The sequence below is a fragment of the Monopterus albus genome, unplaced genomic scaffold, assembly GCF_001952655.1.
Source record: "Monopterus albus unplaced genomic scaffold, M_albus_1.0 scaffold439.1, whole genome shotgun sequence".
NCBI lineage: Eukaryota > Metazoa > Chordata > Actinopteri > Synbranchiformes > Synbranchidae > Monopterus > Monopterus albus.
Window position 1 is genome coordinate 89,845 of NW_018128319.1, and position 24,363 is coordinate 114,207.

General features: G+C 44.6%; 1 protein-coding gene across 3 annotated transcripts; it reads left to right on the plus strand.

Moving 5' to 3' along the window:
- pi4kaa (phosphatidylinositol 4-kinase, catalytic, alpha a) lies at positions 1-23,345 on the plus strand. Of its 3 annotated transcripts, none has more exons than XM_020587099.1 (54): positions 1-214; positions 2,371-2,487; positions 2,609-2,702; positions 2,836-2,924; positions 3,559-3,631; positions 3,716-3,978; positions 4,065-4,131; positions 4,218-4,366; positions 4,479-4,544; positions 4,635-4,731; positions 4,816-5,007; positions 5,099-5,199; positions 5,442-5,571; positions 5,646-5,775; positions 5,866-5,961; positions 6,053-6,236; positions 6,349-6,449; positions 6,850-7,018; positions 7,656-7,706; positions 7,884-7,992; positions 8,251-8,387; positions 8,481-8,614; positions 8,723-8,805; positions 8,881-8,951; positions 9,567-9,691; positions 9,779-9,860; positions 9,946-10,029; positions 10,185-10,274; positions 10,975-11,094; positions 11,217-11,309; positions 11,795-11,951; positions 12,054-12,181; positions 12,276-12,434; positions 12,533-12,684; positions 12,864-12,971; positions 13,792-13,919; positions 14,854-15,009; positions 15,511-15,590; positions 15,681-15,880; positions 16,427-16,514; positions 16,595-16,762; positions 16,869-16,922; positions 17,543-17,663; positions 18,379-18,508; positions 18,615-18,685; positions 18,956-19,028; positions 19,137-19,317; positions 19,401-19,505; positions 19,894-20,019; positions 20,611-20,731; positions 20,947-21,106; positions 21,394-21,483; positions 21,563-21,646; positions 22,001-23,344. In XM_020587099.1, exons 1-54 carry the CDS (start codon positions 116-118, stop codon positions 22,050-22,052), a joined length of 6,288 nt encoding a protein of 2,095 aa, XP_020442755.1. In that variant the 5' UTR covers positions 1-115; the 3' UTR covers positions 22,053-23,344. The 3 variants fall into 3 exon arrangements, with proteins under 3 accessions (XP_020442755.1, XP_020442756.1, XP_020442758.1); XM_020587100.1 differs by lacking the exon at positions 1-214 and adding an exon at positions 888-1,010 and having other exon boundaries at positions 22,001-23,345; XM_020587102.1 differs by lacking the exon at positions 1-214 and adding an exon at positions 1,986-2,264.
- The last annotated feature ends 1,018 nt before the right edge of the window (positions 23,346-24,363 follow it).

Here is a 24,363-nt window from a genome sequence, read left to right on the forward strand (position 1 = left end):
ATGGTGACCTTGCGGCGCATTTTTGTCCCATTCGCTTGCCGTAGTTGTCAGTTGCGGACTCCTCTTCGGGGCGAATGATAGAAAATGCTTGTTTAAATTAAGGCATCCTTTAAAAATGTCTCATCATGGAGGAGGAACCAGGGGCTTTTACTTCAGCACCGTCTTGTCTTTGGCCCGGTCGCTGGCAGCTCACCGGCAGGCGCCGTTAGAAAAGGTACCGTTATACATGGCGATCGCTAACGACAGCACCAGGCTAACACCTCCTGTCGTTAGTCTCTGACATTGGTCTCGACACAGCTTCGTTTTTCTACATGTGTGGTATTTACAGGGAATCTGAACACCGTAAACGTCTTGTATGAATATGTGAATTACGTGTTCAGTTTGTGATTTAGTGCGACTCAGCTTTAGAATGTGGCTAACGGCGGCTAACGTTAGCAGGTTTATCCTTAATGAATCTTCCTTTGGCTTGTTGATGTCCTGATACATTAAAGGAAGGAAAGTTGTCACATCGTCCCAAATATGTTCCTGTTCCCTTGGAAATGTGCTTTTCTTAATATTGTTACCTCATTCATACAGGATGCAATAGGAGACAGTGGCTGGTGGGATTTTAACATAAACACAAACTGTATAATTCAATTATTATAAAGGAAAAGTCTAAAACGATGAAGTCTTTACCAAACGACAAAGAAGTGCTGCAGTCCTGTGCCATTTAATCCGACTGCAGCCCAGATGCATCAGTTAGTTACTGGATTCACTGATCAGCTCAAGAGTAATGGGCAAATATTTAGGTAACTAAGGTTTTTTAAATTCTAAATGTGATAATTAGCTGCTTTTCTTGGTTTTACATGATTGAATTATAGCTGCAGCTACTTGGTCTAAGAAACCAGGTTCCTTAAACACAAAGTGGCGTCATAGGATTGTTTTTGTGTGACAAGCATTTCAGTTCATTGACACAGAAGACAATGAAAACCAGAAAGTCTCGTACTGTGTTGGGTGGAACAGGATCACAGGTGGGGTTTTTACAGAATACCTTAGAAATTCATTTTTACCACTATCATTGCAGATTAGTTTTGTGTGGGCTAATTGATTAATCAACTAATAATTGCAGGTCTAAATGCAACAAGTCACCTCAGCCTTGGGGACATTGTGATGGCTGTTCTTTCACTGGGGAAATGTTAAACGGGAACTAAGTCCTGTTATGAAAGAGCTGTGGAAGCAGTAATGCAGCTCAATGAGCAGGGTTTGTTGGGTCAGTTTGTGGAAGCTGTTCAGAGACCAGCCTTCTGCTTTTTACTGTCTACATACGAGCTTGTTATGAAGAGCAGTGTAATCAGAAGCATCAACCTAATGTAAGGTGCAACTAACCATTAATCATTATTGATTCATCTGCTGATTGTTTTCTCAATAAAATGGTGAAAAACTGTTATTTACCCCGAAGTGAGTCTTCACATGACTTGTTTCCATTGGTTGAGTTGGTGCCACAGATGGCTGCCTCGGTTCTGTACTGGAAACGAGTTCCTTGTGTGTAACATACTTGGCCAATAAAGGTGATTATGAACGTGACAAAGAACGGCGTCAACTTGTCACATGTCTGCACCTGGCATCAGCAAATGTTTGGCATCCATGCCTGTTCATGTTCAGTTGGTTAACTGATTGATTGATTGGCTAATAATCTGTGTTCTAACCCTATACATATTTACAGAGATTAGTTTCTGAACAACTGGGTGTGCTTTAGCGCGTGGGCCTCACTGTTTATACAGTGACTTCCTGTCAGTGGGAGTCAGAACAACCTTGTGTTTTACTGGCTACACAATCAGGTTGTAATGGAAGTGTCCTGTTGGTTCAACGTTTACTGGCTGGTGGTGTCCGAGCGGGTTGAGGTTGAGCTCTGGCGCACAGCTGGTTGAAAACACATTTCATTACTGTTTTGGCACTGAAAAACAAACCAGACTTGACAGGAATATTTATTTCTTAAGGTCCATTGTTGATATTTTTTCCAATGCAGATGTAACCTGAACAAAACTCTCCTCATGCCCAATGATCAGCTCAAAACATCCTCTGCATCCGGTGCTGGATCAACATGTAGGAACTAGTGTGTTTAAGTGGTTGTTAATCCCCCTCTGGTCTTAACTCTTTAGCATTAAGCTAATTAATGCCAGAGGCTGCTGTTTGGCTTCATTCCTGAAGTCCATTTAGGCCGACACAGTCATTATTGCCAATGGAACTAGGCATGAATGATGTGCCTGTTTAATCCTTGCGGGCAGGTTGGTTCTGTACTTTTAGAAAAGACTGTGTTGTCCACGTAGCTCACTGAAGTCTAGAGGCGTTAAAGGTAATGGTAGCTGAGCACCGTGTGTTGGTTTTCCACAGGTCCAGAAGCTCCAGTGCATGTGCCCTGCAGACTTCAGAGGAGTCTTCCAGCTGGATGAGAGGAGGAGGGGTGCCGTCATTGCACTGGGCATTTTTCTAGTCGAGTCAAACCTGCAGGTGAACATTTCACCTACCAACTCCTCCACCTCATGAGACTTTTGTGCTGTTAGTACATTTACAGGTCGTTGATGTAGCAGTGGTAACCCATATATCAAGCTATGGAATACTTGTGTTGCAGCACAGAGATGCCATTGTCCCCTACCTGCTTGGGTTGCTTAAAGGGCTTCCTAAAGTTCAGTGGATTGAAGAAAACTCAGAACACAAAGCTCGAGGTAAAGATAGACCCGCGGCGATATTTAACGTACCCTATAATGTTCACTGATAGAACTATGGGCTATTCTGCCTGCTAAAATATTTGACACTGTTGTATTTTGATATTATTTGTGTGAACTTCCTGCCTTGCAGAAACCCTTCCTGTTGCAGAGAACTTCAGCTTTTGTCTTGTAACACTGCTCTCCGATGTCGCCCAGCGTGATGAGACCTTACAAGGACAGGTGTGTGTGTCTGTACCGTTCTGTGGTCACGTTTTATTTTAGGCTGGTTTGAGATGAGCCAGGCCTCTGCAGAATCAGTCGTTCAAATGTGGGACCACATCAGGTTTTATGTACTGTTAACTTTTCCTTTTTGTTTAATTGTAAATGGTCTGCTTTTATCCTTTGTGTATAATAAGGTTTACTCTGTTAACAGATTAAGTTAAAGACTTGTTGTTGATGGCAACTTTTATGAGCCTAGAGAAGCTTAGTAAGATATCCCAGGGTATTAACTGAGCTGGATAACACCTGTACAGACTGATGCTAAGCTCAGACGGTCTAGTTATGTCTGAAATGTCAATCAACTGTGAGGATATGTAAGAGCTAAACAGCGTGTCATGATTCACACATATAGGGCATTTCATTTGAGACTGACTAAAAGTTAAAGATGGGACTAATGGATAACATTTTGTTGGTCATTTTAGGATCTGATAGATGTTGATGAGACTTTCTGGACTGCTGTCCAACTTTACTGCAGTTTTTTGTCACTTCCCCAGAAAGAACCACCTGTCTCTCATTTTTTAGCAAAGCAAAATTCACCTTAAATGAGCCTAATATTTTTACTGATGTGGATGTGATGATGCAACATCTTTGCCAGATCCTGGAGGCTGTCATGGACGTCATGCAGGTGCTGCAAGACAGCTGCAAGAATCCCGAGGCTCATGATAAAGGTGGCAATATAACAAACTCTAATGCTTCCTCTGTGTGTTACTAGCTATTTATATTTTCTACGTTCTGTACGTTCTTCCGTACAGAATACCTGTGCAGGTACACTGTGCCCACTCTGCTTGGTGTGGCCCGAGCTTTTGGCCGATACAGCAACACCGATGAGCCACTTCTCTCCAAGCTCTTCCCTCGACCAGTTGCTCCTGTGCTGCCTACGGGTGATGACAGTGATGCCACCCGCCGACGGTCCTTCAACGACTTCCGCTCCATCCTGCCCAGCTCTTTGCTCACCGTGTGTCAGGGAGACTCCCTGAGACGAAAAGGCTCCTTGGTGTCCAGTGTGTCACAGCAGGTATGAAGAGTGAGATGACCCACCTATGACCTGCGTAGAGGTGAGGAAGCACAGCCATATGTTTTCACACTTCTTTTTGTTTTAAGGCCAGCCCAGAAAGAGCAGCTGTGACCCCTAGCTCACCGGCTGATCCCTCTGCACAGTACTTTGAAAGTAAGTTTCAACGAGCCTTTTGGGCTGTCAGAAAACACCATGGACTCACTGGACATGCTTTAAATAGATACCGTTGCTCCCCTCAGGCTCATACCTCCCTGACAGCAGTGCAGTGGACCCTGATTACTACTTCTGCACCATCAGCTCCAGCTTCTCTCTCTCACCTCTTTTCACTGGAAACAGCTCTGGAGAGTTTTATGTCCCTCTGGAGATGCTCAGACAGCTCCTTGACATGGTCAGCACTGACCCCACTGAATAAGCACAATGAAAGGAATACATGCGACTCTGCTGTTTACAAAGTCAGACTCATTTGTCTATTTGTTCATTTGTCTATTTGTCTTGAATAGTTTCAGCAGTTTGTCTCTGAGTCTTTTTTAAAATCACTGGATAAGACCTTGGCAGAACTTCTGGAGGTATAACTCTTCAGTACACACAAACGGTGGATTTGTCTGCCCTTTTTCTGACACCGCTAGCTCAGTTTTATTTCTTTTCTTTCTTGGCAGTTGCATCCTGGTCTTCACTTGCATTACAAAACCTTCAGCGATCCTCTGTATGTAGCCATATTTAAGATGCTCAGGGACAGCCTGTACAATCTGAAAGGTGAGGAACATTTTCTACCTTCTTTCTTCAGCACCACGGTGTTTACTGACTGAAGCAGTAACCACATATCCTCTGTGCTCATAGATGTTCAGACAGACTATGTGAAGGAGGTTCATGACTTTGTGCTGGAGCAGTTCAGCAGCAGCCAGTCGGAGCTGCAGAGGATCCTGCACGATGTCGAGTACCTCCAGAGCGAGCTGAGCCCGCTCAAGCTGCGCTGTCAGGCCAACGCCGCCTGCGTGGACCTCATGGTGTGGGCTGTCACTGAGGAGCAGGGTGAGGCTTTGGCTCATTCATACAGGAAGTAACCATCCATCATAGAAGTCTTCGCTGCATCATTTCTCTGTTTGATTGTTTGTTTGTTCAGGAGCTGAGAACCTTTGCACCAAACTGTCAGAGAAGCTGCAGTCGAAGACGTCCAGTAAAGTCATCATCGCTCACATGCCCCTCCTCATTTGCTGCTTACAGGTAAAAGTTTTCAGCTTATCTTTTTATCCACCTTCCTTCTTCTCCTTCAGCTGCCTCCTTGACACATAAAGAAGAGGAGGGATGGCACAGATTGAGAGAAGTTGTTCTTTCCTGTTTAGTTTTTGATTTTGTTAAACAGGTTAATCGGGTCACAACATCTCGTAGGTGAAGAGGAATCAACATTTCATCTATTGTTGTTTTTTTTGTAATAAATCTGTCAGCACGATTCATTACCTGTTCAGGGCCTGGGTCGCCTGTGTGAGCGCTTTCCTGTGGTGGCCCACTCTGTCACCACGTCACTGAGAGACTTCTTGGTGGTTCCCTCTCCTGTGCTGGTGAAGCTGCACAAGTACCACAGCCAGTGCACAGCAGGTAACGGCAGAACACTCAGCTCCATCGCTGCATTTCCATTCACTGTTCTCTTACGCAGTGATCATTTTCCGAAGGGGGTGGAGAGATAAAGATCCACGTGACCAACGAACATTCCCAGTCCACCCTCAGCACCAGTTCTAGCAAGAAGAGCCGGCCCTCCATGTACGAACAGTTACGGGACATCTCCATAGATAACATCTGCAGGTGAACACACTCACATAGACGCTTGCCCAGCACATGCACACGCTCGTATCAACATGAGGTCTACTCCCTGATCCCACCTTCTGTCCTCAGGTGCCTGAAAGCAGGGCTGACTATGGATAATATCATTGTAGAAGCTTTTCTCGCCAGTCTGTCTAACCGTCTCTACATCTACCAGGAAAATGACAAGTAAGTCAATCATCCTGTTGTACTGACTTGGACGAAAATGAAACGACCTGAGAGCATTTAGACTTCCCCTCTGTTCCCCGCTGTTCCCCAGGGATGCCCACTTGATCCCCGATCACACCATCAGGGCTTTGGGCCACATTGCTGTGGCGTTGCGGGACACCCCCAAGGTCATGGAGCCCATCCTGCAGATCCTACAGCAGAAGTTCTGTCAGCCTCCATCCCAGCTTGATGTCCTCATCATAGACCAGCTGGGCTGCATGGTCATCACAGGCAATGTCAGTGCTTCGATTTCTAACGTCACTATTATTTATTAAAACTGTCAGTTGCAGCTTTTTAATCTGTAGTTTTAGAACAGATCCAACTATTTTCCTTTCTCTCTTACTGTAGCAATACATCTACCAGGAGGTTTGGAATTTGTTCCAGCAGATCAGTGTCAAGGCCAGTTCCATGGTCTACTCCACCAAAGACTACAAGGACCATGGATACAGGTCTGCTGTACTGCCTTATCTGACACTTTAGAGTTGTTGACTACATGAGACAGTGGCAAAAAAAACTTTGTAAGTAAAGCTTTATTTCGTACATGAGATAGTGGCACAAAAACTTTGTAAGTAAAGCTTTATTTCTGTAGCATTTTTAACCAAAGCTGCAGAGGATTTGGCACTAGGGCCAATCATAAACCTCTGTGTTATCCTCATGTAACGGAGGATGTCTTGAGACATCCAGGCAGCCATTTCATGTGAGACAGTTCACTGAGATTGTCACATTTGACTAAGACATACAGCGTCATCAGCACAGAAATGAAGTGGGAAACCGTGCTACTGCCTGTAGGGAAGTGTCATTCACAGTTTGTCCAGAACATGTAAATGAATGTTCCCTGTCCCTGTGTAGACACTGTTCCCTGGCCGTGATAAATGCTCTTGGAAATATAGCAGCCAACCTTCAGACTGAGCAGATGGTTGATGACCTGCTGGTCAACCTGCTGGAGCTTTTTGTTCAGCTTGGCTTAGAAGGCAAGAGAGCCAGTGAGAGAGCCTCGGACAAAGGGCCAGCGCTGAAGGTATGGTGCACACAGACACACACACGTAAGCAATGAGGCTGCAGTTTTAGCAGCTGTGGTGCTGCAAGAAAAAAGTGTTTTGTCCCACGTTTTCCACACTCAGTGTGACACATAAATTCAAATGTACATTCCAGGTTGAATATCTTGTAGCTCTCGACATGTTCAGCCGTGCAGCCATACTCACTCATGGTTTTTCATTTTTCTGGCTTCCTGCTTTCTCTGTAGGATCCATTCAAACACCGTAAGACTTAATAAGACATCACCATATGACGATTTTATATTGACTTGTGAAAGTTAGTTCTGCTACTTTGAGGCTCGTCTTTGACTCGGTTCACTGTTTACAAAGCAGTTTGACCAGGTTGGTTGCAAACATGGGTGTTTCATGCAGCATATGTAAATTAATATGGTTGACACACACCCGTTTGCCTGCTCCATTGCCAGTTTTAGTGTGTCTCAGAGGTACAAAGGGTCTTCTCCTCCAATGGAGTCCAAATCCACCCTCTTCTTCTTGACAGGAGGAATTTAGTTCTTTTCTACCTTTTAGGAAAAATGAAATAAACCTTTCGAGGTTCCTCTGATTGTCCTAATGTGTCACTGGAGAACTAATTCATTTCCCCTTCATTTTTTGTTTCCCCAGGCATCAAGCAGTGCTGGAAACCTCGGTGTCCTTATTCCAGTTATTGCAGTGGTGCGTGTTTGGACATCAGTGATTTCTTTACCTTCTTGAGTCATTGGATTTTAACATCTCTTTGTCAGTAGAAATGTAGCACATAATTTTCACTGCCTTGGCCTCCAGATGCTCCTTAGGGTCATATTAACCTTAATAACTTCCAGAGATCTGTCCTCTCTCTTCTTCTGCTGTTAGCTGACTAAGAGGTTGCCACCAATCAAGGAAGCAAAGCCACGTCTGCAGAAGCTCTTCAGGGACTTCTGGCTCTACTCTGTGGTCATGGGATTTGCAGTGGAAGGCTCAGGTAGAGAGTTTCATTCATTATCTATGCTGCTCACCCCGCAGAGGGTCGTGGGCCTCACTGGGCGAGAGGTGGGGAACATCTGGACAGGTGGCCAGTGTGTCACAGGGCTGGTAGCGAAAGTTTTCCCACTGATATTCTGCTCTTTTGCTGTTTCCACTGCACGCCTTTATCACCCCCAGGAATATAAACCTAACTCCAGTTCAGGTCTCTCATACGTGAGCGTACATACAGAGAATTTGTTGTTGTTGAAATCTTCAGGTCTGTGGCCAGAGGAGTGGTATGAAGGAGTTTGTGAGATAGCAACCAAATCACCGCTGCTCACATTTCCCAGTGGAGAACCATTACGCTCAGAGCTGCAGTACAACTCTGCACTGAAGAATGACACCGTCACTCAGGTATGAGACGCACTGACGTGTATCCACACACACACACACACTCACACACGTACCACACCTGACATCAGTTTATGGTTCACTGTTGACCCATAGGCTGAGTTGAATGATCTGCGCGGTACCATTAGCAACCTGCTGGATCCTCCTCCTGAGGTGGCTGCTCTCATCAACAAACTAGACTTTGCCATGTCGACATATTTGCTGTCTGTTTACAGACTGGAGTACATGAGGTAAGCCACCATGATGTCCACTTAGTACCCGCCGCCTCATGTGCTTGGCTGTGTTCAGTAGTTGTAGGTGTAACCTTCATTCTGTTATGTTTCCTCGCTATCTGTCAGGATGCTGCGTTCTCTGGACTCGGATCGCTTTCAGGTCATGTTTCGATACTTTGAAGACAGAGCCATACAGAAGGACAAGTCTGGTAAAATGAAACCTACTAGAAAGACACGGTTTTGCTTGTTATTGTATGAAGTAATATCAACCTGATTCTTTCCAGGCATGATGCAGTGTGTGATAGCTGTTGGCGACAAGGTGTTTGAGATCTTCCTGCAAATGATGGCTGAAAAAGTAAGGGAGATGTTCTCACTTAAGAAAACTCGTATCCTATTGGAGTGCATTTTGATTCTGGCCCTGTTTCTTTTTTGGCAACAAACTATCAAATTACATTTGTTAAAGGACTGCACTGAGATTTTGTGTCAGTAAAGTGGCACAGTCAGTTTATTTGAAGATGTTCATGTTTAGAGGTGAAAAGTATATGAGAAGGAAATGAAAACGGATGCACAGGCAGAGGAAACTGTGTAACATTTCACATCTGGGAGAAGCAGTTGTACATATGAGACAACATCAGATATGCTCTGGATAACGGAGACTTCCCGTGTCCTAACAGTGACATAGTAAAGTTCAGAACTAAAAGCACTAGTGCAGTGAAGAGCATTGCATCAAATTAAAACATTATAAACCCACTTCACAGTAGCCTGGTGTGTCCTAACATCACATATCATTTAAACTGAATACTTTGGGGTTTTCAGTTGTAATTCAAACAAAAAAAAAGACATCTGAACTAGATTACGATAATTTCTGACGATTTAGACCAAATGATTCCTTTATAAACTGAGAAAATAACCTGCATGTGAATCAGTAATGACTAATCAGAACTAATATTTATAAATGATTATTTTTCAGCCAAAAACCAAGGCCCATGAGGAGGAGCTAGAACAACACGCTCAGTTCCTCCTGGTCAACTTCAACCACATCCACAAGAGGATCCGGAGAGTGGCTGACAAATATTTGTCTGGCCTGGCTGAAACGTAAGCTCAGAAATCCACAGTGGCTCTTCAGGAAGCAGTTTAAACACAGCTTCATACCCAGCTGTGTCATGTTCTCTTTCTTTCCAGTTTCCCCCACTTGTTATGGAGCGGCCGAGTGCTGAAGACCATGTTGGACATCCTGCAGACTCTCTCGCTGTCGCTCAGCGCAGTAAGAGATGTTCAGCAGTGTATCAGCTTTGTTTCACTGTAGTGTTGACTGTGACATTAACAGTGACCACTATGCTGTATCGCAGGACATCCATAAAGACCAGCCGTTCTACGACATCCCAGACACGCCCTACAGAATCACTGTCCCAGACACGTATGAAGCCAGAGAGGTAACTTTATTTTAATGTTCCTTCGTCAGTACTCACCACTGTACACTTTGTCTCAGCGTGAATGTGTGACTTAAAATGATCATAAAAGAAATGTGATAAAAGTGGCCGTTTTAAACAAGCCACCTATAAAAACCATGTTGTGTCTTTACCTGTAGAGCATAGTGAAGGATTTTGCAGCTCGTTGTGGGGAGATCCTTAAAGAGGCCATGAAGTGGGCTCCGTCTGTGACCAAGTCCCACCTGCAGGTAACGTTTATTCTGAGATACAAAAGGTCCACATGTAGAGCACACATTACACACCAGGTTTGCCTGGTGGCTTTAACATCTGTTAAAGAACATTTGTGTATTCTTGTCCTAATTTTTGTTTCTCTGAATGAAATGTTCCAGTTGAATTGACCAAACTCTCTTAACTGCACAAACTTGTATATTACTCATTGCAGATTAACGCACACCACTTGTTTAATCAGCGCCCCTAGAATCACCACATAAGGACTTCACAAAAATGTCGAACAAGACTAAAAAGTCTTTGCATCTGCAGTCATAAATGAGCAAAGTCAGACAGAGAAGATGCTCCTAGTCCATGTGTTAGTGACGTGTCCTCAGAGCAGCTGCACAGTTGAGGCCACATGAACCTCGACACTTAACCTCTTGACAAATATGATAATAAATCATCTCTCAGTAAACTCGCAGCCATGATGAGGATATGATGAACAAAGTTTATTTAGAACAAGGTTTGTTATATACTGTTCAATTAAACCAGTGCCAGTAAAATGGTTAAACTTCCAAACTGTTCAGATGAAACCAGTATAATGCTTAAGTCAAACCAGTGTGTTTCCATCTGTCTGTTCAGGGCTCGAACCACAGATTCTCTTAAATCTCTTTCAGGCTCCACGTCATACAACTGTTTCTTCCACAGGGACCATTGTTTTAACCTCATCTTTTTCAGGAGTACCTGAACAAACATCAGAACTGGGTGACGGGTCTGTCCCAGCACACGGGCCTGGCCATGGCCACAGAGAGCATCCTGCACTTTGCCGGCTACAACAGACAGAGCGCCACTCTGGGGGTGAGTCTCAAACTCACAGCTTGCTTAAGAGCCAGAATATTTGAGAGAACAGTGTAAGTAATGAATCTACAGTCAGTCACAGTCCATATGCTTCATGTGGAACTTCATGTCTTCACCTTTAGTCCACTCAGTTGACTGAGAGGCCGGCCTGTGTGAAGAAGGACTACTCGAACTTCATGGCCTCCCTCAACCTCAGGAACAGATATGCTGGAGAGGTAAACCACCCCAGTTATTACCATCTGTGCTCAGATGCTCTCTGTTATCCCCGGTACTGTGTTTGAATTCAACTAAAGTTAAAGATCAACTAGTTGATCTCACTTACTCATTATTTCTCTGTTTCTGTTGTCAGACAGTGGAGCGAGTCTGAAAAAGTTATTTCATCGTGGCTGATATGTTCTGTGTTCACCCACACTGCCGTGTTTGGCAAAGTAAACATACATGTTACTGACAACAGCTGTGCTAAATGATTGGCTGTACTGACATATGAGAGCTCACAGGGTGTCTGTTAGCACATGAGCTGTAAAGGTGGATTCTGTAAGTCTGATGGTTAACAGGTGCATCTTAGTTTGTTAACAAACAGCTTGTTGGAGCGGTAACAGAGGCATGTCATAGATGTCACTCCACACATCCAGCTCCAGTGGCTACAAACTAATAATAACTAGTGCATTTCTCCTGCTCATGCTCCCTGTGTTGTCTCTAGGTTTCAGGTATGATCCACTTCGCCCAGGAAGTGCGGGGACAGTCCGATCTGAGCCGGATTATGATCAAGCAGATGGAAGAGGCTCTGGACTCTGCAAGGGCTGAAGCGTTCACTGAAATCATGTTCAAACTGGCTGCCTTGCTCATCAGCACCAAAGGTTTGACTTTTCCTTGCCGGTGGGATGTGATGCTTGCTCTGGATATAGTCAGGACTTGTTGTCTGACTGATGCTGTGTGTCCCCCCTCTGACTGGTCTCCAGACTGCGATCCTCAGCTCCTACACCACCTCTGCTGGTCCCCTCTCAAGATGTTCACAGAACATGGCATGGAAACAGCTGTTGCCTGCTGGGAGTGGCTGTTGGCAGCTCGTGCGGGACTGGAAGTACCGGTACAAAGATGTGTTTGCATGTTTTTTCTTTATTCTGTCTTGTCATTGCATTTGCATTGTAAACAAGCTTTCAATCTCCTCTCTTACTGCCCAGTTTATGCGAGAGATGGCGGGAGCGTGGCAGATGACCGTGGAGCTGAAGATGGGATTGTTCTCAGATGCTCAGGTGGAGGCTGATCCGCTGGCTGCATCAGAGGAAAGTCAGCCTGTCCCCCGCCCCCCAGATGTTACACCTCACCACATATGGATTGAGGTCAGACTAAAGACGCTGCTTTGGTTGTTCCGACATGTTCCTCTCAGTCTTCTTCCCCTCCACTTATTGCTGTCTTTTATCTGCCTTTTCCCCTCCAGTTTCTGGTCCAGAGGTTTGAGATAGCGAAGTATTCCAGTGCAGATCAGGTGGAGATCTTTTGCAGTTTGGTTCAGCGCTCACTGTCTCTCAACGTAGGTGGGGCGAAGAGTAGCCTCAACCGCCACGTAGCCACTATTGGACCTCGTTTCAGGTGCACAAAGAAGATCTGTGTAAAATCGCTTTGTGTCACTTGCTATCTGTTTAATCTTTCAGAAGGTTTCACTATGAAACGTATTTAAAAAAAGAGGTTTTAATGATGCACATTGTTAAGATAAAAATTACTGTGCTGCAGGGTGTCTGTGTGTAATGATGTTATTTCTCCTTTTTCAGGCTGCTGACTCTGGGCCTGGCTCTGCTCCACTCGGACGTCGTCACCAATGCAACTGTGAGAAACGTTCTCAGAGAGAAGATCTATTCTACAGCCTTTGATTACTTCAGGTACATACACACATTACTGTGCTGCAGGGCTGCAGCAAGCAGTCACTCATTTACCTACTGTTTCTTCAGTTAGGACATAGTCTTCATCATAGTGCTTATTTTCTCCAAACAACAGCACAAACCCAAAGAGATTGAGGTGACAGAAGAGCAGCACACCCTTATTGGCACCAGTAAACATCAGGTGTTTTTGTTTGATAAAGTATAAAATATTTACCACATGTTTGATAATTATTGATATGACTGAGTGTCTCTGCACAGGTCATATTGCTTCTTTGGAATATATTGTCGCTGTCCTCTAAAAACCATGTACAGTACACCACATTTGTGAGTTAGAATGTCTTTAATAAACCTACTAAGTCCTAAAGTGGAGTTGAAAGTATCTGCAAGTGTGTGCAAGATGTAAATATCCTCACCTGCCCATGTCTGTGAGGGTTCACACAGAGACCACCTGTGTGCTGCCCAAAGTTTAGGACTGTGAATGGATCCAGCTACGCAGATACTTAAACCAAACCACTCGTGTGTCAGTGGACTGTGTCTACCTCTTAAACATTTTGTATGGGTGGAGACACCGGGGGGTTTCTTAGGTTAAATGAACCATTTAAAAATCCATTACTAGGGTAAAAACAAATGTTTTTCTTCAGTTACACAAAGTCGACATTGTGGAGATTGTAAAAGACAGCGACCATATTTTTTATTGACTCACAAAGGACACAGTATCAGTTCAGAGTCTGAACTGCACAGACGGTTTGTAAAAACAAACCGAACTGTACTAAAAAGAACTAACTCAGATCCTGATTCTCTCTATTTTTTCTCTCTCCAGTGTGGCTCCAAAGTTTCCCACCCAAGGTGACAAATGGCTCCGCGAAGACATCAGCATCATGATCCGTTTCTACGCCAGCATCCTGTCTGACAAGAAGTACCTGGCAGCGTGCCACTTGGTCCCACCTGGTGAGCTTGGTACCACCCCGGCCCCGAGCACACTCTCTGTCGGGATATTTGGATCGCTTATCATGTCCAGCACTTCTCCAATATCTATCTTAAGTAAGCCTAAAGCGGTGGAGCTCGGACTGCACCGCAGCAGGGGCATGCTTTTACGCCTGTCAAATGTGATGCTGTTTATCCTCACGACGCTGCTGATAGATCCCAGCATCGATCTGTGGTACAAACCTAGCTTTTTAATTCTCACACTTTTTGTTCCTTTTACTCATCATATTATTACAATCAGTCTGTTTTTACCTTGATATTTAGCAGCTGTGAGGAAAAGCACAAATTTGTCAGCTGCGTTAAGATGCATGGTTGTTCATCATGTCAGCCCACCTGTCTGCCCCTCTCTTCAATTGACCAGTTTTGTTTCAAAAGAAGAAACTAATACAATGAAAAATACTTTTCTTCCATCCCAGAAATTCCTCTCCTCTTCATTCCCGGTGAACCCGCAAAAAGCCATGGTCTCATTCTCATGTACATCGAACCGCTTCAGGTAGACGAGTCCTCTGACTGCAGATCCTGGATCAGATCAATCTGCTCCTAGTCGCACGCGCATTAACAAGGCAAAATAATATCTGACCCAGAATCAGTGGTTCAAGGCAACTTCTACCTACATGTAAATCCAACTGGATTTTCCTGCAAATGCATGACAAGCAGCAGAGGACTAAGTGATGCAGTTCATCTCGCTCTTCAAAATCCGCACCATCGATCATATTTTTGATGTTTGTCACTATTTAGAAATCAGCATTGATTCAGGGGAATATTATGTGCGTAAAAAACGCAGACCTGTGAGTTCTCTTGTCAGAATTAACCATGTGAAAGGTGCATCTCTTATTTTGAGACCAGTTGACGTTACAGTTTGTATGTGCGTGATCTGAACTTGTTCCTGTGTATACAGATAATCAGGACCCGTCCCTGAACAGTCTGTCAGTGATGAATGCTGCTGACCTCAGGAGCAACCTGGACTCCAGCTCTCGCTCCCAGCAGAGCAGCCAGGGATGGATCAACACCTACCCGCTGTCCAGTGGCATGTCCACGACATCCAAGAAATCAGGTAGCGTCTGAGCTATAACAATACAGAGACAATAGGCCTTTCTCAATACAGGGTCAGCCGAGCTCAGATTGGCATCCTCGGGAGTTTAACCTTGGAAAGTTGAACTCGAAAGCCTAAACTCCACATACAGCACATCAGCCGTAAACCTCCAAAGACTGAGAGCACATTACAGCTTAGCACCAAACAGTAGACAGACAAAGTTAGGTCTTATGTTTAAAATTCCTCAGAGACATCAGTCTCACTGGACAACTGAGATAAAACTGAGTTGGGAGCCCGGCTCACATTCTTCATCATCACTGCTGCTTGGTGTGAAATAATCTCTTATGTACTTGTCACATGAGTTAGCGCCCAGAATAGCTTTGACAAAACACTTGGATAGGAACAGGTACAAACTGGAACATTAACTGGGCTGTGAGTAAGAGACAGACGCTCACATGATAAAGACCTGAGGACTTCAGCTGACAGAGCAGACTCAACTCTCCGTTCTGCTTCTCGTGCTAGGCACGTCCAAGAAGAGCAACAGGGGGACGCAGCTTCACAAATACTACATGAAGCGCAGGACTCTGCTGCTGGCCTTACTGGTGAGTGCTGAGAAGTTTGGCTCCACTCTTGATGCCTGCTCCTCATCAGCCAGTCACCACATTCTCTTCCCCTTCTCTCTGTCGGTCCAGGCCAGTGAGATTGAACGGCTGACGACGTGGTACAACCCGCTCTCCACTCAGGAACTGGCCATTGCCACAGAGCAGTCAGTGGAGACCAGCATCGCCAACTGGAGGTCCAAGTACATCAGTCTCACGGAGAAACAGTGGAAGGACAACGTCAACCTGGCCTGGAGTATCGCACCTTTCCTCGCTATGCAGTTACCAGCAAGGTTGTCACTCCGTCCTTGTTTGTGTAATGCCTTTTCCAAAAACTAGATGAACAACATGTAACATTATGAAAAAGAAATACCACTTTCTCTCATCCTGAAATGAAAAACTGAACCCTTTAGGAATAGATCTCGCCCCTCAGGTCAGTAGCTTTGGTTTCTGCTCGGTCTGGTGTGACCAGTAGCTTGTAGCGGCTAATGTTAGCAAACTAACTATGCTACTGTTAGGGCCAGGTTAGGCTAGACATCACCAGGTTTGTATGACCTGGGGGGGTGGGGGTGATCTCACAGGTTCTCTTTGAAGACACTCATGAAAAGTCACACAGTTGGTTTCCTGAGCGGAGAGCTGGAGCCTTTATAGATTTACATCACCACAAATGTAAACTTGGTTTTAAATCACATTTTCTTGCTTGTGGAACAGTCGGGGTTTTCAGCTCATCTTCTCACCGGTCGTTGTTCAGCAAACGTTATCTTACTTTAAAATAACCCTTTAGGGAGAAAGCAACGAATCTTTTACCTGTGTCAGATTATGGACTACTTGGTTTTCAGGTTTAAAAACGATGCTATAGTTGCTGAAGTGACCAGGCTGGTGAGACTGGACCCTGGAGCAGTCAGTGATGTACCTGAGGCCGTCAAGGTGAGATCACTCACCTGGTAAAGCTCACCGGATGAGTGTTAGATCTGAGTGAGTAATTGTTTTCTTTCACTGCCGACCAGTTCCTTGTGACGTGGCACACTATCGATGCTGACTCTCCTGAGCTGAGCCATATCCTGTGCTGGGCACCGGCGGACCCACCCACTGGGCTGTCCTACTTCAGCAGCATGTACCCTCCTCACCCTCTCACCGCCCAGTATGGGGTTAAGGTGCTGCGCTCCTTTCCTCCAGTAAGTCACAACCTCCTCGGCTCAGAGAGATTCATTTTGTCTCCGGTGCTTTTACCTAAACAGCAGCGTGCCTCTTTAACAGCATGCTTGTTGTTCCTCTTCTCAGGATGCCATCTTGTTCTACATTCCTCAGATTGTGCAGGCGCTCCGCTACGATAAGGTGAGTAGCACTGCCTTCACACAGTTCGAAGGTGAAAGAAAGTTGTATACTGTAATTTGTAATGAGCTGTGAGATGTGTTGTGTCCTTACAAACTGTAGGACAGTGCCTTTTTCTTACAAAGACGTTTGTCATATTAAGATAATTCACCAGAAGGATAATCAGTCACTCAGAAAGAGGAATGGTTAATGATGATGTGCTTGTTTTGATAATTAATTATGTATAAAGCAAAAACTCTCACGCTCTGTATCACTGTGAACTGAATATCTGCAGGTTGTGGACTGTTGACTGGACAAAATCAGGACATCTGAAGGTGTCACTTTGGGCTCATCCTCATTTTGTCCTATTTTCTAGATTTAATCATTGAGTTATCAACTAAGAAAATAGTCACAGATGAAAATAAGACTCCAGCCTTGAGTAAACCTCCTCTCAGGGCCAGTGTTCCATTAGCGGTCTTAGTGTTACCTTTAGGTTAATTCATTAAAAAAATCAAAACCAAGGATTAACAAGGACCTTTCAAGTCTAATGATTAGAGTCCAGTACGTCTCATGTGACTGACTTGAACCTCCAGGCAAAAGGAGCGCAGCAATGCTGTTGATCTCTGGTTCTCTGTCCTGCTCAGATGGGTTACGTGAGGGAGTACATCCTGTGGGCGGCCCAGACGTCTCAGCTCCTCGCACACCAGTTCATTTGGAACATGAAGACCAACATCTTCATGGATGAGGAGGGACACCACAAAGACCGTGAGTGGAGAAACAATAGATGATCCACCACCTCTGCAGCTCCCTTCTGTGAAGCTCTTTAACCTCTTTCAGCTCATTGTTTTGGTTCTGCAGCCCACAAACTCTGTTCATTAGCTTTGTGTCCAGCTGCATCAGGAATCAGCTCTTTTCAGAGCAGACGCTCTAAACAGCTGCCGTCCACGTCCTGCTTGGCAGCAACCAGCAGACAGAGCCGGTCAGAGACCAGCTGGGGAACACAGTGGAGCGTTTAGCAGCTCCAGAGCCAGAGGTTTCCCCCAGGAGGTGGTGGAGACCAAACCCAGAGCGAACAGAGAGGGAGCACTGGGCTGAGTTTCATCAAGGGGACACGAACACACTGCATATAAATACAGATGTTTGCTGACACTCATATTTACATCTGTTGTTTGGCAGCTCAAGTCAAGAATGTGTGTTTAATGCACAGCACAAACTCTTTGAACCATGTTACATTTGTAGTTTTTAATTAAAACAAATCCTATTTAATAATTGCAAGTTAATGTTTTAACTAAGCCTATTATTTATTAGCCAAGCTATACGCTACATGCTGTTTTATTTTCTGCCATGTTTCTAATACACACTCTTATTAAGGTGTAGTTATTATTGTGTCTAATGGGAAAAAAGCCACAGTGGGTCTAATCAAATCAGAGTAAGTGGATGTAATCACGCTTCCTCATTCCCGATGTTTGTGTGTGTGTAGCCGACATCGGAGAGCTGCTGGAGCAGATGGTCGAGGAGATCACTGGCTCTCTGTCGGGTCCGGCCAAAGACTTCTACCAGAGGGAGTTTGACTTCTTCAACAAGATCACCAACGTGTCCGCCATTATCAAGTAAATTTATTAAGTCGTACTCAAAATCAGCAGCATCCCGCCTGCTCCACAAGCGAGAAAATGTTCTGGTGAAGTGTAAAAGCCTGATGTGTGTCTGTTTTTCCAGGCCAGTTCCAAAGGGGGAGGAGAGGAAGAGGGCCTGTCTCAAAGCTCTGTCGGACATCAGAGTCCAGCCAGGTGACGAACTGGTCCTCAGCAGCTCTGTGTGGAGGTTTTAAAAGAGCAAGCATTTTCAGTTTCTTAAATGACTTTAATAAATAATCAAGATCACAGATAACAGATATAAACGATATTCATCCCCGACAGATTGAAGTGTCCTTCCATATGATGGAGTGACTCTGTCTGAGGGGCCATTGTGTTGTGAAAACATGAGCTATTAAACTGGGAATATGTGAATATTTGCTGCTATAAATGTGATTCTCTGGTGTCTCTCTTGGTGTTTTCTAGGCTGTTACCTGCCAAGTAATCCTGAAGCCATAGTGCTGGACATTGACTACAAATCTGGAACTCCCATGCAGAGGTAATGACTTTTCATTTATGCTTTTGATGCCACTGTACTTCTGAGGACTGAAACCTTTTCTCGTGCTGTGTCCTCTGTCTCATGGGAGTGTGTCTTCTGTCGTCACAGTGCCGCCAAAGCGCCCTACCTGGCAAAGTTTAAGGTGAAGCGCTGTGGGGTGAGTGAACTGGAGAGAGAGGGTCTCCGCTGCCCCTCTGACTCTCCGGACGACGAAGAGGAGAATCCAGATGGATCACACAAGGCTTGCTGGCAGGCCGCTATCTTTAAAGTGGGAGACGACTGCAGACAGGTACCAGACTTTACTGGAACATGTCGCAGGGAGAAGCTCTCAGTTCCTCCTGTGACCCTCCCATGTTTCTCTGCTTCCTCCAGGATATGCTTGCTCTGCAGATCATTGGGCTTTTTAAGAATATTTTCCAGCTGGTGGGCCTGGATCTGTTTGTCTTCCCATACAGAGTTGTGGCCACTGCACCAGGGGTAAGACCTCGCGTCTCTCTCCAAGCACAGTTTGTCATTACGTATACCTCCTTTATCAGTTAAGTGATTTGTTTCCACAGCCTGGACCTTATTTTTGTAGTTATGGCCATATTTTTCTTTTAGTTATGATTACATGTTATTGGTTACTCAGTTTAAATGTTGAGATGTAGGATCATGACAACGGTGCTACACAGATCGTTACATCAGGTTAAGGGCAGGAAGTCTGGCTCAGCGTTTGGGTTACACTGTTAGTGTTCACGTACTGTAGATACCTAGGTGGATTAAACTGAGGACATGTTTAGAGCCTGTCTCATCACTTGTGTGGTTTGCCAGTTTGCTCCATGTTGTTGCACCCCCCCCGATTATGAACTGATTTCCTTTTCCTCAGTGTGGTGTGATCGAGTGCATCCCAGACTGTAAGTCCCGAGACCAGCTGGGCAGACAGACGGACTTCGGGATGTACGATTACTTCCGTAACCAGTACGGAGATGAAACCACCCTCGCCTTCCAGAAGGTGGGGAGGTTTGAACCTTTGGCATCAGACTTTTCTCTCAGCTTTCACTTTGTTTCTTTCACAGTGATGGTTCACTGTCAGCCTTGTCCTACACACAGTAGGTCTCGTCTCAGTGTCTGAGATTAGTGCAGACAGAGAAACATCTGGAGACTGAGCTGCAGTAAAATCTCTGATCATGCATCAGTAAATCAGTTTTAGTTGCACAGCAGTGAAACAAACAGGATAAAGCAAAGCACATCAATATGAAATAATAAAAGTTCAAACAGTATCTGTTAGCTTTGCATATTAGGAACCACGTCTCCACTTCTGTGTATTTTGTGTTTGTCTTTATGCTTGTGAATTGTCAAACATCCGTGTAGTGCGCTTTCGATTTACAGTGAGCGGAGCAGAGCACCAGAACGGCCTCAATAAAAGATTTGTAAAATAGACTCATCAAAGGCACATTGATATGAAACTTAGTCACGTTTTTAAAATGCTGATCCTACTGCTAAAGGTAAATTTATGGTTTATTACCGTGTTCAGGTTCATATAAGACCTGAGCATTAAAACTAATGCTGCTCAGGATGTGACATCCTCTTCTCCGTTCCTCAGGCTCGGTATAACTTCATCCGCAGTATGGCCGCCTACAGCCTCCTGCTCTTCCTGCTGCAGATCAAAGACAGACATAATGGCAACATCATGCTGGACAGCAAGGGCCACCTCATCCACATAGGTACGGTGTGGTGCGAGGACACGGACCTGCTGTTTAGCTGTGGTTTGGACGGGGTCTGTGTGTCTTGATCAGTTTGTAGTTTTTGCTCATTTTCTGAAGCGAATCCAAAACTCGTACGTTTATCTGCCCTGTTGATTGATCTCAGCTTGTGACCACATTAACCTGTCTGACACTGGAGGTCAGAGTAACAGAGGTGACTGACTTTTTTTCTCCAGACTTCGGCTTCATGTTCGAGAGCTCTCCTGGCGGGAACCTGGGCTGGGAGCCTGACATCAAGCTGACAGACGAGATGGTGATGATCATGGGAGGAAAGATGGAGGCCACACCTTTCAAATGGTTCATGGAGATGTGTGTCAGAGGATATCTGGCTGTACGGTAAGAAAGAGAAAGGGCTCCCCGCCATTGTTTGGCCTCTTTGTCACAGGAGAAAGGAAACACTGTCAGTTTTCATAAGGTTTATGTGTATAACCGTGGTTCTCTGAGGAGACGTGTATAACGTTGGCTTTAGGGGAGTTTAGTGACCCCGGTTCTCTGAGTGTCAGGAGTGAGACTCAAACACATGCTGTGAAAGAGAACCTTTATATTGTGGCTTAAATGATCCTGTTCCTATCTGTAAGTTGTCAATACTGTTTTCTGTTGTTTGCTGCTTTCCTGACCCGCAGTCCCTACATGGATGCAGTGGTTTCTCTAGTGACGCTCATGCTGGACACCGGACTGCCGTGCTTCAGAGGACAAACCATTAAACTCCTCAAGTACGTCCAGCAGTCTGTTTGTGCAAAAGACAAAACCTGTCTGATTCTGAATGCAAGTGTCTTTTTATGTTTTTATCAGAGGACGGTTTAATCCACAAATGAGTGAGAAAGAAGCAGCAGCGTTTATCATCAAAGTCATCCAGAGCTGCTTCCTCAGTAGCAGGTGAGAAAAGGCTCCGTCCCACCCCTGTGCAGCTGTTCTGCTGATATCACATGATGTGTGTCACAGTGGTGTGAACAGCAAATGATAAGGACAGTGTTGCTCTGTATTTGTCTTGTTTTCCTGACGAGACAAGGGCCAGGGCAGCTGATGAGAAGCTGCACTGGCCCTAACACCAACCCTCTGAGCCACAGAGGGAGGAGAGGGATCAGGCTAAGACATGTTTCATTGTTGGTTTGGGACTTTTCTTGGGGTAATAACATATCACCAAATTTCTACTTTAACACCAGCCTGGTATGCAAATGTGACAGTTTGAAGTGTTATGGTGACAGATTCTCTGTAACTTGTTTTCAACAGGAGCAAAACGTACGACATGCTGCAGTATTACCAGAACCAAATTCCTTACTGAAGACCTTCTGCCAGACTTCCAATACAAACATCTCCACAAGAGCAATGCAAACCTTCTTTTGAATGATTTGAACACAGTCCTGCACCTTGCAGGTACCACTGTGCTCCAGTGGCAGAGACGATAATGTGGCACTTTGATCCAGTTTTATTCAGCATACTGTAAGATTTTATAACGTACACCTGAATTTTAAGGTCATTTTATTTAACTTGAGAGTAAAAAAACAATGTATGACTTGAACCAAAAGAGGTATTTGAATCACCCTTTAAGTATTTCAAGCACTAATGAAATGCTCACACTATGGAGCCATATTTACAGTGATGTTTCAACAGCTGGTGTCATCATTGTCATTTTGTTCCTATGCTGTTTCCACTTTTATGCACTTTACAGAGCATCATATTTTACAAACAGATTTAATCGAGATGAAACATTAGAGAGTAAAACAATCAGTGGTTTAACACAAGCTGGTCACAAAGATCTAAAATCACTTCAGGAATCATTCATCACTGCTCTCACAGTGGTCTGTAGAAACATATTTAGAGAATTATGCTGTAGCATTGACTGTAGAATATTTACTGTAGAATCACATCAGGATCACGGGGATTTGATCTGTGATGAACTTAGAGTTGTATGTGGAGAACATATTTATCAGAAGGATTTAAAACTTGTAACTGTGCTGCTTTGATGCTTCTCATACCTCTTCATGTCCGTCTTCACTGCCAGCTGTTACCTAGCGACGTTTTCCACCACAGGAACTTGGCAACCTGAACCTTTAATAGCCTGTGGGGCTGTGATGCTGAAGGGCCCGACTTGTATTTCCACCTGAGTGTTGGACATATGTCACTGAAAAGGGGACTAAGGAAAACGTTGTCTTTGTTTAGTCACTGTTTCATAGGTAGGTGCAGCTGTGGGACAGACGACATTGTTGTTGTACTGATGTAGCCCCAGTTTGTTCCTGTTATGTATGTGCAAATCTGATCTGAAGAAGAAGAAGCACTTCAAGTTCCTGTTGTGGAAAATGCCACTAGACAGTTGCTGCTACAGGACGAGTTCACTGGCTTCATCACAGCCTGCAGTCTCAAATATAGACCAAGATGTATAAACACGTACTCGGCCCCCTTCACTGTGTGCACCGCAAAAATGTCAAGAAGCATCACTTTGTTATCATAGGTTACTGGGGGTAGAATGATGGACAAAAACGACAGTTTCATCCGTTCCTGATTTACAACACTGTCCAGTGTGGAAGAAGGGAGATGGTCCGAGTCCTGAAGCCACAGTGTTTTAGTTCTGTCCAGTGAAATGTGTCAGAATACATGTGTGTAACCTGTTTGGAAACGTTCTGGTGAGATGGTCTGAGTCCTGAAGCCACAGTGTTTTTATCCTGTCCAGTGAAATGTGTCAGAATATATGTGTGTAACCTGTTTGGAAACGTTCTTCTCTGAGAGTTTGACTCGTCTTCGCTGATCTTGCCTTCACCAGATGACGGTTGTACCTTAAAAGCCATTTCACTACCCTCTGGTAGAAACACAGCTGTAGTAATACTTGACAAAAAGCTTATGCAATATATTCATGTGTATTGATACTGTGTTTGTATGTTGTGTTAACAAATGAAGTTGTAATTCCAGATGTGTGAGAAGTGTGTCATGTTGCAGTTTGACTTCCTGCTCTACACCCGAGGGGTGAGTGAAGAGGTTCAGCGTTTAGTCGATTATAAGGTGGCCCGTTACTGCAGTCATCACTTCTCAACAAAGCCATTTTTATTCATGTTATTTTACTGAGCTGCTGTCATTTTAAATCTGTTCGTCATCCCTCATGTCCCCTGTGTTGGTCACTGTGTGTGGGCGTGTCTGTCTGTATTGGCTCAGTTTCTGGTCCCGCCTTTGCCGGTTCTGATGAAGAAGATGCTTCTGATTATGTGTGAGAAGTCGTTATTTCCACATTAAATACATGAACATTTCATCTGTGTCAGGCTACTGATGCGCAGTCGGGTCCATAGTATGTGGACAGTGACAGGGTTTTCACCATTTTGGCTCCGTGCACCACCATGTGGCTCTGAAGTGAAACAGTCGAGCTGTGATTTAAGTGCAGACTCAGCTTTAACTTGAGGTTTAACAAGTGGTTCCTCCTTTGCACAGTGAACAGGTTTTGACCTGTTTCCCAGGTCGTTACCGTTTCCTAACCAGGAGGTCGGTGGGCTGCCATCCGTGGTTTGATTTGGCAGCACGGTCACAATTTGGGAAATGAGTTGAACTCTTCTTTTAAATCATTCAGTCGACTGGATATTTTATTCTTCAGGTGGTTAGAAGAGTCTTTG

Bases quoted from the DNA above. Each gene is read 5' to 3' on its own strand.
- pi4kaa (XM_020587099.1), top strand. From the start codon at position 116: ATGTCTCATCATGGAGGAGGAACCAGGGGCTTTTACTTCAGCACCGTC. The intron at 2,488-2,608 runs GTGAACATTTCA...CTTGTGTTGCAG, and splicing joins TAGTCGAGTCAAACCTGCAG to CACAGAGATGCCATTGTCCC. The intron at 11,310-11,794 runs GTAAACCACCCC...TGTTGTCTCTAG, and splicing joins GGAACAGATATGCTGGAGAG to GTTTCAGGTATGATCCACTT.